Below are 19,106 nucleotides of genomic sequence, written 5' to 3'. Positions count from 1 at the left end.
CATTGGACAGCCTGATTCTCTGACCCAAATCCTGTCCTTTTAGTTTGTGTTACCTGTGAATGCTGGAAAACATCTTTAGCTATGGCATCCAGGTCAGACGTGTCATGAATGTTGCGAACATAATCAGCTACGGCTTTGATCACTACATCACATGGTGGCAAGACCAGCTGGTGGGCTCGGACCTGAGAGGATAAATGCACGTGTCAGCAGTAAGCAGGAGCCTCAGAGATGGGTAAGTCTACACGCAGGACCCAGACACTCCAAAAGTGTGCCTGCCTACTGGGATCCTGCTAGGACCTACTTACCTCCCGCCTGTATGATCCTATAAGCAAGGCAGGCTCTACAGACAGCTTTTCCTTCCAGATGATAAAATACAATCCAGCTGCTCAAACCCCGTGCATTAAAAGCATTGCTGAGATTTCATCACTTAGAGAACTAAGATTGGGACCTAAACACAAGCTGAGCAGGCCTGCTAGAAGCCATTTGCTTCCCTCCTTTCTTTCTGCATCAACAGATTAGACCAGCAGTGGTGTGATCTTTGAACCTGCATTCAACACTCCCTAAAACTTTAAGGATAAACTCAGTTACCAAGTACCTACACCCACCAAGTTTATCTTTGAAAACAGAGGAATAGAGAATGTAGTCTAATTATCTAATAATGAAAGCGAGATCTCTCATTAGAACAGCTACTACTGAAGGTGGGCTAGTAGACTGGAAAAAAAGCAAAACCACCCCAAAAGGGCTCTGGAGTCGGCAGAACAATGGCCTCTCGCTGCTGCCCACATTCCACTCTCAAGAACCTGCACATACACTGTCGTGTGGCAGGACAGGAGAAAGGGTGCCAATTGGCTCGCCTTAAAATAAAAAGACTGTCTGGGATTGTGTGGGTGGGCAGAGTGTAATCACAGGGTACTCTGTGCAGGACAGCAGAGTCTGTGAGATGGCATGAGAAAGACAGGACCTGTCATTGCTGGCTTTGACAACAGAGAAGGAAGCTACAAGCCAGGAATGGGAGCAGCTGTTAGATGCTAGAAAAAGTCCAGGGAGAATTCTCCAGGAAAATTCAGATGAACACATGCCTGTTATATCTTGATTTTATTCCAGTGAAACCCATTTTAGACTTCTAGTCTCTCTAACATGTGATAACGTGTGTGTGTGTGTGTGTGTGTGTGTGTGTGTGTGTGTGTTGGGGGAAGAGGCTCCAATCTGTGAGTTTTCATTTCTAGCATTAGCTTTCCCAAAATGAACCATTTCCTACTGAAAACTCTGTACTGTGATCTCCCATGCATCTGTGACAGGCAGCTATAACACAGAACCATCACACTAGGACCAATGACCTGCCAGAGCAGCTCCAAATGACAGATTATAGCCAATGAACCAGCAGATACCCTCTTTTCCCCAAGCCACGCACTAAGCTCTTGCCCTTTGACCTCTGCTGTAGTTTAACTAGGAAGTGCCCCACTCTCCCATCCATCCCCACAGGCTCATAGGTTTAAACTTGGTCTCCAGATGGTGCCCTTTGGGAAGGTTATAGAGCCTCTTCGGGTCCTTCTCTGTGCCTGTGCACAGCTAAAGTGTGACTGCCAACCTCAGCTTGCTGTCACACTTTCTATGCCATGGTGACTCTATCCCCTCTGGAGCTATAAGCCAAAGAAAGAATCTTTTTCTGTCCTAAAGTTGCTTTTGTCCCAAGATGTTCTATCACAACAGAATTAGTTACTACTAATAAAACATCTGAATTTAAAAAGATTCTCTAGGAGAATTAGGGCTGGGATAGTGGTGTGGCACTGGCTGGCTGTATCCCTCAGCCTGTGCTCAGAGCAGGTACCTGTACAACACTGTGCTCAAGACATTTGAGGTTCCCCTTACCACGACCACACAGCTGACAACCCTCAGGGCTGCTTTCACTCTTCTTAGGGATGGATGTGAAGACATCCTTACTGTGGTAGCTAACAAAGGATAGCACTCATAACCACAGGAATACAAGGGGTAGCTTAGCAACTAGATCATGGGTATCTTTAAAGGGACCTTTACAGAGATCCTGATTTGCTACAACCACTGATTTTGGTCTGTCAAGGAAGTTAAAGTAAAACAATACTCTGTAACAACAGTTAAAACATAAACAACCTCTTCCAGGTAAGACAAAATACCAATGGCATTTTGGTTACAAAAGTATTTATTTATTCACTGTGTGCACTGTATCTTACTTAGTATAACCCTGTGGTCTCAGTCTTGGCTATAATGCACAGCTCTGAATTCATTTAAATATCACTGTATTATATTCTAGGCATTAGGTTAAGCCCACCATACGACAGTATTACAACCTAAGACTCATTTGATTTAAAACTGGCTCTTGGCTCTAGAGGTAGAAGGCTACAGCAGAATACAAGATCAAGAACAGTTCAACCTAAACTAAGGCTTACCAAGGTCCAAGTGTTGTAGGTGAGAACAGGGACAAATGTAACCAAGGTAGTAATGTGGAACTCAGCAGGACGCTACTGAAAAGGTAGAAAGGGCAAACAAAGGCTCTGCGTGGAGGACCACACCTATAATCCCAGGAACAAGGGGGTGGAAGCTTCGGCCTAGCTCACTCTGTTCCAAATATCAAAAACCCAAAACATTTGTAAATCTTGTATCTAACAGAAGACTTGCATCTGAAATACATTGAAATCTGTTTTAGTTTAATGAAGAATTCAATCTAAAAATAGGCAAAGGATTCAAGTAGACTTTCACCCAAAGGTGGCAGGGAAATGGCCAATAGGCATAGGAAAATATGCACAATATCATTAGTCATTACAGAAATGCAACTTGAATGCAAAACCCAGAGCTCATAGATCACGAGAGCAAGCAAGTACAAGAGCAGACAGTAACAAGTGCTGTCTGGGACATCCAGAAATCCAACCCTCTACATGCTGCCAAGGGAACAAAACTGTACAGCTACTGCACAGCATGAAGAGGTGTGAGGGGCTCTCAAAAACCTGAGCATAGAAGTAGCACACAGATGCGTAGTAGTGGCGCACGCCTTTAATCCCAGCACTTGGGAGGAAGAGGCAGGCGGATTTCTGAGTTCAAGGCCAGCCTGGTCTATAGAGTGAGTTCCAGGACAGCCAAGGCTACAGAGAAACCCTGTCTCAAAAAACAAAAACAAAAACAACAACAGAAAGGTAGCACACAGCCTAGACAGTAAGGAAAAATGAAGTGTGTGTATATAAAAGCAGACCAGTGTGTTCATAGAATTTATAATCACCAGAAAGCATAAACAACCTAAAAATCCACAGATTGACAAAATGTGGCATAATAGTACCATGGAGTATCATTCAGCCACAGGACAGAATGTGGTGCTGAGGCAAGCCACAGTGTCAGCAGACCCTGAAAGCATTAAGTCATATGAAAGAAGCCAAACACACACAAAGACGGTATGTTGTATGATTCTATTCATAATGAAGAGATAGAGTTTATTATCAAGGAATTGGGCTGTATTAATAAGAACATAATTTCTTTTGGAGTTAACAAAAATGTTCTGTGATAGTTACATAGCACTGAATGTTAAAACCATTAAATTGTATAAAGTCCTGAATTGATTGTATGTTAGTTATGGGAGTGTGTGTGTGTGTGTGTGTGTGTGTGTGTATATATATATATATATATATATATATATATATATATATATATATATATAAACTATATGACAGGAAGAGCACTACTACTGTAGAATTGGATATAGGAATCAGTTGTGCCTGTTACCGAGCAAGTAAGGAAGTGAAGGGACTCCTATATAGAGGCCCATGTTAAACACAGCCAGGAGGAAAGGTGAGCTCTAGGAGACCAACAAGAGAAGCCACCATGAACAAGGTCTCACCCAGGGGCCTGAAGAAGCCAGCGAGTGGCACAAAGCCAGGGCGGCACACTTCCGTTTCTGACCTAAGAGTAGTCTTGGAAAGCTATGTCTGCCCTAAAGCCACACACCCACACTGTTAAGGATAGAGCACACTATACTGGGCATAGCCCTGGACCTGTGGTCCTGTCTAAAGAATGATGTTCTCTAGGTTACAGAGCTACCTTGGAACATCCAGTGTATGGCTGTAGTGTGACAACAGTGAGGGGCTGATGGGGACAGATTAGAAAGCAGGACTACAGGTCCCTTCACCCCAGCACTGCCCTGACTTTCAGTGCAAGGTAAGAAGTGCTGAGGAGGAAGTAATGGAGCCCACCTGGTTTGGAACTGAGCCAAGGCTCAACAGAACAGCACTCGAGTTATTGCCATTATGTTGTTACTTAAAACGAAACCAGGTAATTGCAAGGTAGGCACAGAAGGTACAAATACTAACCTGGAGCTTCCCGCCCTCCCCCACCCCCTTTGTGCCCTTCCTCCTGGTTTTCTCCAGGGTTCTCAGAAATACCTACCATATTCCACATTCCACGCCCCAATTCTATCACAGACCCACTAAGACTTCATGGAAGAACAAGCCCCTTTCTTCCCACCATTATGACAGGAAGCCCATCCTGACCTAGAAAGCATGGGCAAAAGGCTACTCCTGAAGCCTAACAGACTGCAGCAAATTCCTTAGAGCTACATACTTCCTGCTTTGGTTTTCACAATACAGAAAGCCTTTGCGCTACCTTGCATTTAAAAGCATTCCACCAAGCAATTCAATGAGTAAATTAAAGGTGAGTAAAGAAGAAATGTCATACTAAGTCTAGGTTCTTAGGGTTTTTCGTAACTACTGGAAACAGGGACCTAGGCCAGTAGTGGTGGCAGATGCCTGTAATCCCAGCACCTGGAACTGGGAGAGGTTGGGGTGGGGCAGGAGCACCGGGACAGGAGGATTATGCTGAGTTCCAGGTCAGCCAGAACTACCCAGCAAGACCATATTTCAAAATAAACAAGCAACACATAATGCCTGGCTCCTATAAGCACACATCACGAGCACAGCTCAGTGTTAAACAGCAGCAGATGCAATTACTTCTGGGAGACTAAACACAGCATGTTAAAAGAATTCTCTTCCTGAGTTGGACAGGGAGAGATTTTCATTCCTATATTACACATTTCTATACCATTTTAGAGTCTGGAGAGGAAAGATGGAAAAATAGGAAAACTATGAAAACCAACCACTAAGAGCAGAATGTCTAGCCAAAACACCTCATGTTAGCTGCCCATTTTCTTCTACAGTCAGGCTATGCTTTGTCTGTGTTGTTTTTAAAGGTTAAGAAGGAAAGTGTTTTAGTCTGTTTACCTTTCAGTCCCTAGTATTTTCTCCAGAGTCCAGGAAGAGCTCATGTTTCAGGTACTACTTCTTCGCTCTTGCTGAGCTACAGACTGACTTAACATAGGATGCACTGCACTATCTTCTGCGTGACACTAACATACAAGCAGGAACTCCTTCCCTAAAAGATGAATGGAGACAAACTGCCTCTTATGCTAGGACAAAAATAACAAAGCATATAAATGAGGTCTGCCTTTCTGTTTATTGAATTTATACTCAACTTAATTTAGAGAATATTCCAAAATAATAAAACCACTGGACCAGTGTTCATAGACACACAAGAAGCCTCCAAGCACAGGGAGGCTATCTTCACATAGTGCCATTAGCTTTCTGGGCTCCTGTTGCCACAGTTCCAAGGATAAGGACCAGCACAGCAAACAGTAAGGCTAGTGACACCAGACAGTAAACACCATTGGCACCCATCTTCTGAGTACGATCCAGCTAGCCAGAGCTACACAGTTACACAGCAACACACACACACACACACATACACACTGGGGGCAGAAGGACAGTAAATCATTCCAGAAACTCAAGATTCAAGAAAACCAAAAACAAGAAGAGATTATAAGGCTGGGTGTGATGGCACATGCCTTTAATCCCAGCACTCGGGAGGCAGAGGCAGGTGGATTTCTGACTTCAAGGCCAGCCTGGTCTACAAAGTGAGTTCCAGGACAGCCAGGGCTATACAGAGAAACCCTGTCTCAAAAAACCAAAAAAAAAAAAAAAAAGAGAGAGATTATATACTTTTAAATTAAACTAGTAACATTGATAAGACCTTGTAAAAATAAAAACAAAATGCCCCTCCAAAATTCAAAACTTCTATAACTGTTAAGGATACAAAAATCATAAAATAATATAAAATCCACAAAGCACATTTAGAAAAAAATCACTTCTAGTATGTGCCTGTGGCCAGGGCCCTATGCCAGGCAACGGCTGAAGCCTCACCCCTCTGCAGAATGTTTGGGTTTGGACCCCGAGACAAAGGACTGAAGTATATTATTTTATATACCAAAGCAGACCTGGCCCCAGAGGCTCCTCCCTAGTTAATCGAAACATTTTGGTCTCTCTTCCTCTCTTCTTTCCATGAGCATGCACACATTCTCTCTCCCTCTCCGATGCCCCCCTCCCCCACCACACACACACACCTTTCCCCCTGACAGCATCCTTGGCCTTGGTCCTTGGGGCCAGTGAACTTGCCCACCCTAGAGCAGCCCCCCAATAAACCTGCCATTAATATAATCTAATCTGGTTTGAATTGGCTCATTACGCTGGTGGCAGGAGCAGTGAAATAACCTGTCACAGGACACTTTGAGGGCTGGGTTATGGGAGGCCAGTCACTAATCTTACACAGAGCCAAAGTGGCCAACTGTGTCACAGCACAGGGGAAGCAGGGTCAGGTGCCTGTGTAAGGAATGGCAGCTCACAGACTTCAAGGCCTGAAACTAATTCAGCTTTCTAGTATTTAGCTGCCAAAGCCTTCCATAGCACATAAAAGAACACTGTACCTACCAAGCCCAACCAAGTGGACACAGCAGGATGACCAGCAGAAGTCTTTTTGGTGGGCCAAGGCTTACTGATCTGATGTTCACCACTGTAAGTACAAGAAATGCTCTTTACAATACATAGCGAAACTAAAATATTATACACTAAGATTCTTCTCTTTCACCAGAAGGGTATAGTGAGGATTTCCCTGTACTGAAAAACAGGGTACTCCCCAAGTAAACTACTCTGGGGCAAGTGGTATACTGTTTCTAAAGCCCATGAACTTACACACAGCCTTAGGTTTGGCAGTCTAACAAACCCGAGTCACCTAGCCCTGCCCCAGGTTACTTTGTTTCTGCCATTATCAGGGTCCTCATTAACAGGGTCAACCCAGCCACTGGGCCTCCTTCAAGACTGCAGCAAAAGACTTCAAAGCCAAGATCCTACAAGGCATGACTTTCAATGTCACTGATTAAGTACCCAAGCCAGCAACTGGGAGGCAGCCATGGATATTTTTAAGTTCAAGGCCACCCTGATCTAATCAGCAAATGCCAGGCCAGTCATGTTTACACTGGTGACACCCTGTCTCAAGAAAGGAAGGGAAGGAAGAAGGGACAGAAGAAGGGAGAGGAAATGGGGAGGTAAGGAGGGAAACTTAAAAATTAATTAGCCACCTGCTGCCCATCACCTTATCAGTGCTGGGTGCTGAATGTGCCAGTACCGAATTTGCAATCTGACAATAAACACCAGCCACTGATTAACAAGGCAGCACACACCATCTTCCCACCTAGCTGTCCCTTTGCAGGTATTAGCCAACCAGATGAGCAGCAGTTATGGGCAGCCTGAGCTACAGAAATCAAATAAAAGGAAAGTGAAAGGAGGCGGGGCGGGGGAGTAGGGTGGGAGTGAGGGTTGGGTTGGAGTCCCAGTGCTGTAAGCACAATGAAGATTTTGAGCTTAATAAATATAGAACTGGCTTCCTATCCACATTTGTCAATCTTTATCAAATATTAAAAGATGAAACTGTCTCAAGGTTTTGAGCTTTCTTTCGGCACACTGTGTTGGACTCTTTTAAAACTTCCTAGTTCTTATGCTCAAGTGTGAATAGCTTCACTTACTCCAATCTTTTACCACACCACATTTGCTGCACTTGCCAGAGTCAGTTTTATCATGTTATTGTTCACAGTTAGTCCTATATGACTCTACCATCTAACAATCCAAAGCAACTCAAGGCACAGCACACTGGAACAAGATGAAGAAGAAAAGGGTTTAAAGATGCAAAGAGGAAGGTGAAAAAGCAGGGAAAAATTTCTACTCAAACCACGAGGAGAGAGCAAGGTTATTTATGTGCAAATTAAATGTAGGAAGAAAAGCTTCACCCTGAAACTAAATATCAATCTTAAAACCAATTAAAATTCTGTGAGCATTATGTAGATAAAGTAACAAGGATCCAAATTTTCAAAAGATAGAATTAGTCTTATAAATGACAAATGAAAAAGACTAAAACAGCAGCCGGGATACATATCAGTCATGCTCAGGAGGAAAACCATGCCATTCAGCTCTCCCAACCACGGAAAGATGGGTAACATGGTGCTCCCCACAGAGGAATCTGAACACGAAAGGTGGCCAACAGCGGCTGCAGAGGTGGCTCTGTATTTAAGGCTGGACCACTCAGCAGGGTCACATGCTGGCTGTCAAGCCTCACAACCTAAATTCAATCTCCTGATTCCTACATGATGGAAAGAAGAAACCAATGCCTGCAAGCTGTCCTTTGACTCTACCGAACACAAGTGTGTATGTATGAGCACATACATAAACAAGTTTAAAAAAAAAGGAAACAAATTGTATTAAATATCTAACTATTCATATGCTTATAATGTATTTGAATCCAACTCATCTCTCATTCCTTCCCCTATAACTCTTCCCCTAACCTCCCTCACTTTTTCCTCTCAACTTTACAAAAAAAAATGTTTTTAAAGGAAAAAATGGAACATACATATATACCTAATACTCAAATTCCTACTTGGGAATCACTGAGTTTTGCTACTGGTAACAGCAACACACTGGAGGGCATCCTCAGAGGGAGGTGCAGTGGTGTAGGAGGAAACAAGCACGGGTGAGATGCTGGGACACCTGCATCTCATCTCAAGACAGCCTGAGTTCTAACAAGGCATGGGCATGTCTATGTAACTGATGGCCAAATGTCAACAAGTGCTGACCCAAGGCGCTGCACATTTGCACGTCTTTCTCTCCTTTGAGTATTACATAAACTCACTAAGCTGGTTCCTACAAATTGCTCTTGACATCCAGGTTTACAGAGCACAAAGCAAAGACAGCTCAGCTGAACGTGTGGTTATATATGCATACAGCATGAGGGCTCAGAAGTTCCACTCAAATCCTTAAATTTAAATTTCTTTTAAGACATGAAAGAGGGGCTGGTGAGATGGCTCAGTGGGTAAGAGCACCGGTCTGCTCTCCCGAAGGTCCAGAGTTCAAATCCCAGCAACCACATGGTGGCTCACAACCATCCGTGATGAGATCTGGCACCCTCTTCTGGAGTGTCTGAAGACAGCTACAGTGTACTTACATATAATAAATTAAAAAAAAAAAAAAAAATCTGTGTCTAGCCCCTTTTTTAAAAAAAAAAAAAAGACATGAAAGAGGAAAAAAGAAGCCAGGCAGTGGTGGCACATACCTTTAATCCCAACACTTGGGAGGCAGAGGCAGGCAGACGTCTGAGTTTGAGGCCAGCCTGGTCTAAAGAGTGAGTTCCAGGACAGCCAGGGCTACACAGAGAAACCCTGTCTCAAAAAAAAATTAAAAAAAAAAAAAAAAAAAAAGCAAATGTCCCCACTTAAAAGGACCCAGTGCTAGGCCAGATGAGAACAGGTGGAGCACCTGGAGACCAGCTGTTGGAGACTGCATCCTCCCAGCCTCTCCTCCACCCGTCATCAAGCACTCAGAATCAAGACATGAGTCAGGTCCTAAGAATAAAGCTATTCTCCGTAGAGCACAAAAAAGCAAAAGGGAAATTTCTAAGAGGAAAGGGAGATGAACTTTCCAGAGAAGTTCAAGACAGTGTTAATGAGAACCATTTCAGAGAAAAGAAAATATTTGAAGCACACAGGTAAAAGAGGAAAACGAGCAGGAAGGAACAAAAAAAGAAATTCTACTTGAGAGATTTCCCTTGAGGAAATCAATAATGTGCAAAGAAAGAAAAACTCATGTTTGAAAGTAAACTTCAGTTAGACCTGTTTACAGCTGGAGGGTTACTGTGACCAAACCCAGATTTCCCGGCACACCTCTGGAAACCACCAAATTTACCCTTCCTTCCCTTGACTACAAGGAAGGTGGTCCCAGAGCTGGAAGAAATAATGTCCAAGTCCCCATCTTTGCAATTCCTAAAGCACCTAACAAGTGATATAACGGCAGTCACAGCAATCACTCAGGGGCGCCAGCCAGAGCGTCCTCATGGCCCACAGCAATCTCATTGTGTTAGACTTACATCAAACCATGACCTCCTCACTTCAGAGCGCCCTGCTAAAATGTCACTTTTCTGATGTTCATTGCCATCACAAACAGAGAAAACCGAAAGGAAAATGAGTTAATAAATAGCAAAAGCAACCAGCCTCCCACTAGTCAAGAAGCCTTACAATACACCTCTTTATAACTGCAGGAAAGTAAAAATCATCCAATCCTTAGACTGCTAGAACATGTTCATCTAAGTGACAGGTGACATTATCTATTGGAAAAAGTTTAGTATTTAAAGCAAAAATGTTCATTATAAAACTGAAGTTCAAAGACTTCTTCCTACCTAGCTAGGTACAGGACTCCTTGAGGGACTCTGGAAACAGTGTATAAGTTTGCCTACCACACAGGTACTGAGAATAAGGAGGAAGTATGGTTATTTATTAAGACAGAGAAGATCCCAAGATAAGTCACAAGACACTACTACCCACACAGTAAAGTCCTTAAAGCATTATAAAAGCAATAGCAGTCCCATGGGTGAGTCAGAGGCTAGAAAAATCAAGCTACATTTGTACCTTCAGTGAGGCAAGTGGATGCTCTGGACCAAGTAAACTCCAATGAAAGGAAGCCAGATCCTCATCAGGTAGTATGTGATTTCCTAGAATAGAAATGTAGATAATGTAAAAGCCATCATGATCAGTGAACACTGGGAAACGTCCACACCATGTATACTAGAGAACTCACATTCAGCCTCCAGGCAGAAACCAACATTTCTTCACACTGTCCCATGAACAACACACAAAGCAGGCTCCTTAGAGCTGACGCCAGCACCAAGTGAGTTTTCAGTCTGGACATCATTCACACTAAGGACTTCACAGTGCTGTACACATAAACAACTTCCCAGCAGTGTGCAAAGTCCCTTTAAGGATCCCAGGAGGTCTGTCACACAGGGACCAGACAACTGCTCCTGCGTTCCTGAAACACCTGTGGTTCAAAATTACTAACAGTTAATTACACAGCCAGATATGGAACCTGCGGTTATAAACTCTTCCTCAGGAAGAATAAATGACAACTCTGTTGCAGCATGAATCACCACACACAGTACCATGACAGAACACAGACTACACAGTCTCTGAGCTGTCTGCCCTGCCTCTAGAGCTCGAAGAGTATTCTACCCTCACAGCAGGGCTTGAGAGCCTAAAACACTAACATCTACAGGGTGACGGCACCCTCAATGAAATTCAAAAGTAGTAATTTTCTAAGTTACTCTGATGTTTGTACCATGGTTTAATGACTTCCATATTAAACATCAGATTCATTATCTACCTCTAACAGACAATAGCACAAAGTGCAACCATTCCCAACGTTGTCTACAGCATATTAGCATATTACACATACAGTATGAAGCCCAGGAAGCCCAGATCAGCACAGACTAAGTCCCAGCTGGGCAGCAGAATGCACACCTAGTCAAAAAGATTACTATGGAATTCTTTTTCTTCACTTACTTCAATATAGTCAGTGTTTCTTAGAGAAAATGAAGTATTCATCCATATTTCAAAATCTAGGCAAAAGCCATTTTGCTTGCACTTGAGTGAACATGGAATTGTCTATATATGTGCCACTACCTACCAACTCTGTAATAAATAGGTCCTCGATGTGCTCTGTAACTCTGCTGGCCTGGACCTGACATGGAAATGCCACTCATGCCAGCGCCAAAAGCTGAGTGTGTATGCCCAGCTCAACACATAATGTTAACATCAAAAACAAGTATCCTTTTACATTATAACTTCTGAAAATATGTGTAATGGCACATCCTTTATAACGCCACTATGAATCTCGTGTGTGTGTGTGTGTGTGTGTGTGTGTGTGTGTGTGTGTGTGTTCACGCCAGAGACAAGTGGATCTTCCTTAGGGCTCATTAACCAGCTAGATAGACTATGTTTACTGGTGAGCTCCACATCCCAATGAGATACCATAGCTCAAAACAAAAGAAATCAACAACAACAAAAAGTGAACACCTAGCTGTCCTAAGGAATGTCATTAGAGACTGACTTATGACCGATATATACCTACCTTTGTGTTAGCTAGGAATTTCAAAACAAACAAACAAACAAACAAACAACAACAACAAAATCCTCACAATCTAATGACTTTCCTAGAATGGGCTAATTCCATAGACCATGAAGCTTCCCAAAGGGCCCTGAGTATCCAAAGCAGGGAAGCAAGGAGGTAAGTCACAGGAAAACATCACTCCAAAAAATAAACACTTCCAGTTGGACACAATTACACAGACTCAAAAGTTAGAGCTGGACGTTACAGTAGTTTGACGAAGAGAAAGGAGAAAGGGCAAGCTAACAGAGGAAAGGAATTACATAAGGCAAGTACAGAGGAAAAGGCAGACACAGACATGTGACTTCTTGAGCATAGTTAAGTAACATAAGTCAGTACATAGAACCTGTCGTTCCTGGAAATAAAGCAAATGATTCTGTCATAGATTTTAAATTTTACTTACAAGAGTTTGTTTTAAAGTAGTTGTTTTCTGCTGGGTGAGGAAGACCTGAAATCCAAGCTCACCCTCAGCTATACTGTTACTGGAAGCCAGCCTGGGCTATGTAAGACTCTACTTCAAAACAAAATAAAAAGGTACTTGTTTTCTTTTATAGTAGTGGCTACCCCACAAAGGGAAAGAAATCAGAGCAATGCTTTGGTCCTGTGGTATACCTTCTTTGTGGTTAAAATCTGGTGTTGGGCCAGGCGTGGTGGCACACGCCTTTAATCCCAGCACTTGGGAGGCAGAGGAAGGCGGATCTCTGAGTTCGAGGCCAGCCTGGTCTACAGAGTAAGTTTCAGGACAGTCAAGGCTACACAGAGAAACCCTGTCTCAGGACCAAAAAAAAAAAAAAAAAATCTGTTGTTGGGTTTGTTTTGTTTTGTTTGGGGGAGGGGAGGTGTTGAGACAGGGTTTTTCCATGTGGCCCTGGCTGTACTGGAACTCACTCTGTAGACCAGACTAGCCTCAAACTCAGAGATCTGCCTGCTTCTGCCTCCCCAAGTGCTAGGACTAAAGGTATCCACCACCACTGCCTGGCAACATTTTTTTCCCTGAATTGTAGCCTTATTTTATTGTATGTGCATAATAAGTGTTTTTGGATGTGTGTAGGTATGTATGTGTACCACATACTTGTGTCCCTGGCGCCCACACATCCAGGGCACTAGATCCCCTGGAACTGGCATTATGGATGGTTGTGAGCCACTGTGATTTGTGATTCAGAAATGTTCTTTCTCTAAAACTTTGAGCCTATCACAGAGTAAGTTTTCCAGCCTGGATAGAAGAACATGTAAGCAACATATAAACATGCTAGAAAGTAGAAAGAAGAACAATGCATTGCCAGCAGGAAAAAAAAAAAAACCCCAAGAGAGTGCAACTGAAGAGCCCATTCTCCCCCTCTGATACAACAGCAAAGCATCCAGGCAGAAAAACCTTCAAAAGATAGATAATGTCAGGATGCTTATGTACCACTCCACCTACCTAACAGAGCAGCAAAAATAGGAAAACGATTTGGGTTCAGGTCCAGTTGCTTGGCAACCTCGTGCATCAGATACTGGCTTGTGGTGAGACTCTTCCCGTTGCGGCTCAGTTTCAGGGCATGGGCACTGAAGTAGTAGGGGATGTTGCACAGTGCATAATCAGAGTCATACGCCACCAAGCCGTGGAAACCATTCTCTCTGCAGAAGCCAATCACTTCTTGATGATGATCCTCAATGCTCTGTGCAACCTACACACAGAAAAGGAAGGAGATGCCATCAGATGCAGGCTCTAACTGCAGCAGCAGGTTCAACAGACAAATGTACCTGACATCTTTAAAGAGCTACTGATATAAACATTAATCGTCCAAATGATCAAAAAGTGCCAGAACCAATCATGTGACACACTGCTCCAAAAGGAGTCTCAGAAATGAACTTAATTCAAATCGTCAGTCAGTAACTTACCATCCCATCTAGAGTACAAATTAAATTCTCCACTTGCAACAATTCCAATGCTACCCTGCTTGAAAACAAACTAATATGACTGATCCCTGCAACCAAATTTTAAAAGAAAGGAAAATGGAGGGGGTAAGATAAAGAAAGAGAATACAAGTAGAGAGAGCAAGACAAAGGAGCTGCCTTTGCTATAGCTGACACAATCTCTTCAAAAGTGCTGGAAAGCAACACTATACTTTTTCTTTAAATAAAGGTCTGCATTACCTATCAGTCTCCTAAGTCTACACTCCTGAGCCTCAGGTACACATGACCACCCTAAAGATAACTGTTCCTCTGCAAGCAAAGCCAGGACTACCACTTAGACTCACTACTCACTATAAGCTAGCTGTCATGTTTGTGAAGAGAAGAGCCAGCCGGGCAGTGGTGGCTCACGCCTTTAATCCCAGCACTTGGGAGGCAGAAGCAGGCAGATTTCTGAGTTCAAGGCCAGCCTGGTCTATAGAGTGAGTTCCAGGACAGCCAGGGCTATACAGAGAAACCCTGTCTCAAAACCACCACCCCCCCAAAAAAATCCCAAACTGCTGATTTTTCTTGTTAATTCTCAAACTCTGTTTAACTAAAATTCTAAAAAGCTATTTGTTCCTACAATGGATGAAGGTATTTTAAAGAGTAGAATTTACATTAAATCGGGGGACCAAGTCCAAAGACTTAGAAGAGAAATAACCTAGAATTTCTAGAACTACAATCTAATGTATGGATGTAATTGGTGACATTTTAGATTAAATTAAATTAAGAGAAATAACCTAGATTTTCTAGAACTACAATCTAATGTATGGATGTAATTGGTGACATTTTAGATTAAATTAAATTCAGAATTAAGTCCCAGCAGTCAGTAGTCAGGTGACCAGCAGCTATCCTACAACACCTAAGTGACAGAACATGTGTGTCTCCTTGCTGGATTTCACAATGAAAGTGGTTTCCAGGTCTTGCTGAAATATTAGTTGTAACTCATTAAGAGGCAAAGCAAACTGTTAATAATAGTAGTCAAAGGAAAAAAACTATCCTTTTGAATTCTCTTAGGGAAAATGTAATATGGCATTATACACTATAAAAAAAGTGAAACTACTACACGTAATCAAGTAGTGCTCGATTCCTTAGAATAAGAGACGCTTACCTCATCCTGAAATCTGTAAATATACCAGCTAAAACAGAAAAATTGCTGAAATTATTTTCTAAAATTAATCCCATCCAGAAATGGTAATCTTAGTCTAACCCCAAATCCTTTTTTTTTTTTTTTTTTTTTTTGAGACAGGGTTTCTCTGAATAGCCTGGGCTGTCCTGGAACTCACTTTGTAGACCAGGCTGGCCTCGAACTCAGAAATCCACCTGCCTCTGCCTCCCGAGTGCTGGGATTAAAGGCGTGCGCCACCACGCCCGGCACCCCAAATCCTTTAATCAAATAATTTTCTTTGATGAAAATTTTCAAGTACTGTTAAGCTAGAAATCACTGGAGAGGTTCTAAAGTAAAAGGGAACAGAGAGCCACCAGCTGCCCCTCCTAAAGGATTCTAGAGCAGACAGGTGGCCACTTGTTCCAGGGGCATTGAAGGAAACGGTGCAATGCGCCCGAGCAGTCTCTGTTCCTGTAGACTGGGCAGTCTATCAGCACCCTAGCTCCAGATAACTGAGTGGATGCCCCTCCAAGGTTAGGCAAGGCTCAACTCCTGATTACATCACTCTCTGAACTTCCCAGGCTGAGTTTTCTAAGGCAGTATGTCACAAAGCATTTCTCCTAAGAAATGAACAGTTTTTCAACCAAAAGCTGAAAGAAAAGGCAGCTCTAGGTGGGTTTCCAAAGCCACGCCTATGCAGATCGGAGGCAAATTCTAAGACCAGGAAGCAGCCCTGACCAGATGGAGCTCCCCCTGGGATCAGGAGCTGGAAAGTGGAAGGTCATCAGGGGTCAGGCCTAACTTGTCAGCTTTCAAATAATGCTGTGAGCATTGTAAAATGGTAAGCAATATATTTTAAAAGCTATAAAACTTTCATGTGCTTTAACCAGTAACTCTACTCCAGGAAATAGCTAATCCACCAAATAGAAATCATTAGAATCATAAAAAGAAACATAGTAACTTCTACAGGAGGAAACATGAAGCAGGTAAAGTCACTTGAGGGAAGTTTCATTAAAAGTTTAAATAATTCTAGAACACAATATAATGTACTTACAGCCATGCAAAACTATGTCTGTGGAAACAGACTGAAAAAGAAAATACCCAAACGAGTGTGTATGCACAACTGTCTAAGATAGCCAGGGGCAGGGGGCTGAGGGGCAGGGGACAGGGGACAGGGAACGGGGGATGGGGGTTGGGGTTGGTAGACAAACTTAAGAAGGCCTGGTGAAGGATTAGAAAGCAGGTTACTGGCCCGGTGAGGGTCTAACACGTAGAAGGCCCCAACTCCATCCCGGCACCACCAAAACAAAAAAACAACAGTCCTACTAGAAAGCAGCCCACTCTCTCTGCTGCAGACTTTGGGCAGATTCCTATACTTGATAGACAGAGAAGGACCTTGGCTCATACATCCACAGCAGCCACTCCTTCTTCCATGGCAGCTGCTCACAGCCATTGTGCCTGCTGGTGCAACTAGAGTACATCACTAATCCGTAAAGAATCCCTGAGAATTCAAGGGATAGGGCATTTCTCCTCCGTGCCTCCAGGGTGTCAGGCAGCAAGCCTTTTCTACTACAAGGATGTGTGTGTAAGCAGAGGTCCTTGTCTTTTGTAGAGACAAACCCACAGAATGTAAGAATCTACCCAAAGTCTACAGCAGAGAGAAGACCAGAGAGTGTGTTTCTAATAGGACTTCTTTTTTCCTTTTTTGTACTAGTGCTGGAATAGATTCCAGGGCCAAGCACATGTTAGGCTCTCACCCAGCACTAATGTGTTTCTCCAGCCTTTAACCGGGAATGAATGAATGAATGAACAACAAGCTAGGTAAAGATGAATGTGTACAGTGGCATAATAAGCAAGTCATGAAACTTTAAGCAAGGGTGGTTGATAAAAGGCCTTGCTGAGGATGTGATCCTAGTGCAAACAGCATGAGGAGGAGGCCTGGGAGGGAATGAGAGAGAGAGTGAGTGAGTGAGAGAGAGGGGGGGGGGGAGAGAGAGAGAGAGAGAGCTACACTTTAGGCAGTCAGCTATCCCAACAATACAAATGAAGAAACAGGGCATGGGTGCACAATGAGATCCCAGCACTTGGAAGGTGGCAGCTGGAAGTCCAAGAGATCAAGGCCAGCCCCAGATACATAAGATACTGTATCAAATAAATAAATTATATTAAATTTTAAATTAGGGTCTGGGGAGAAGGCTCGGGTGATGTAGCTGTCATATATTCATAAGGACAACCTACACTGGAATTTTTTCATGTAAAAGAAGTTCTGTAATCCCAACACTAGGAAGAGCCAGGAGTATCCATCCCCAGGAACTCACTAGCCAGCAACACTAGCTGTATCAAGAAACTCTCGCTTCAGTGAGACTGTCTCAAAAAATAAGGTAGAAATATACTGACTGTTGACCACTGGCCTCCACATGCACACCCATACATGCTCACACGTTCACTAACACATGTACACACATACATATAAACACACATATTAAGCACCGTGCTGGGGAGCCACAGTAGGACAAACAGAAGCTATAGCTCACCCTCCTCTGGTAATCAGGACTCCATTACTTTTTCCTTTTCTTTCACTCCTACTTTTCCCATTAGTAGCCTGGGAATAATACAATGAAATTTGTATTTCTATAGCTTCATAAATGTGTTAATTTCAGTTTTAGAACTAAATATAAACTATGAAGCTTGAGGCTAGAGAAGTGACTCAGTGGTTAGGAGTGCTTGCTCTGAAATCAGGAAGAGCAGGGTTTGGTCCCATGTAAGGAGCCAGCATCCCCACCAATGCCTTCAGCCCTAACTCCCACCCAGAACAGAGTGGTGCAGAGAGAAGAGACTGCTGGGGTTTGCTGGCATCTAGCCTGGCCAAGAGGGAGCCCGGGATGTAAGGATACAGAGACCCTGCCAGAGAAGAACAGGGAGAAGAGCCTAGGGGAAGACGAAACATGCCTTCCTCTTGATACGCCAGCACATACACTAACACAGACATACATGTAAGTAAATAAACCTTTGTGATGGAGGTGGAGGTCTATGGTAGAGTGCCTGCCTAACAAGCATGAGACTAAAAGCAGTGATTCTCAACCTTCCTACTGCTGGAACCCTCATGTTGTAGTGACCCACTGTGGGTCAACAGGCTATGTACAAACAGCCTGGTTTCCAGTTGAGGCTAGATCTTGAACCCCAGTTGGGTGGTAATTCCCACCTACATGGGACAGTAGGCGTTTGACCATGTCTCCTGGACCCTGGCTCCTGTAGAAATTATCACCCCTACAGCCCCCACAGGAGAGGCGTGGCCATCAGCCACGTAGGAACTGCACCAAGCCTTCCCACATGCAAATAAGGTTTCCCCCAAACTCTCAGTCCAAGCCAATGAGAGGTGCCTGCTGTCAAACCCTGAATCACCTCCATCCAGGAAATTAAAGGTGCGTAAGAACTATCCCTTCGTCTGCGTCTTTTGTTCTAAGAGCTGTGTGTAACACTTGGGAAGAACCACCCGAGGTCCCACCACACTCCTCACTGGATTGTTGGCGCCAGCCAGACCTGACTCAGTTCAGAGCAGCTCAGAGTTACCAAGCGACCTGGAAGGCGTGGCAGAGACTTTGTCTTCCTGCCTGCATTCGCTTCCCTTCGCTGGAACCCTCGCACCTGGCCTGGACAGAGATCTCCGTGGAAAACCTAGGTACCCAGGCTTACAACCCACAACCATAAAATTACTTTTGTTGCTACTTCATAAATGTAAT

At 43.5% G+C, this 19,106-nt stretch overlaps 1 protein-coding gene across 1 annotated transcript in view; it reads right to left on the bottom strand.

Moving 5' to 3' along the window:
• The window catches only part of Fam120a (family with sequence similarity 120 member A), an 85,639-nt gene that overhangs the window by 52,579 nt on the left and 13,954 nt on the right, over positions 1 to 19,106 (bottom strand). The window contains exons 2-4 of the mRNA XM_021179888.2: positions 13,744 to 13,990; positions 10,790 to 10,872; positions 54 to 182 (exon numbers count right to left, since the gene is read on the bottom strand). Coding sequence (XP_021035547.1) covers positions 54 to 182; positions 10,790 to 10,872; positions 13,744 to 13,990 — 459 coding nt within the window. The remainder of the gene's footprint in view (positions 1 to 53; positions 183 to 10,789; positions 10,873 to 13,743; positions 13,991 to 19,106) is intronic.

This window comes from Mus caroli, unplaced genomic scaffold, assembly GCF_978045245.1.
Source record: "Mus caroli unplaced genomic scaffold, Mus_caroli_1 scaffold_15, whole genome shotgun sequence".
Lineage (NCBI taxonomy): Eukaryota > Metazoa > Chordata > Mammalia > Rodentia > Muridae > Mus > Mus caroli.
Note: the sequence above shows the minus strand (reverse complement) of the source record. Positions and strands in the feature narration are given on the sequence as shown.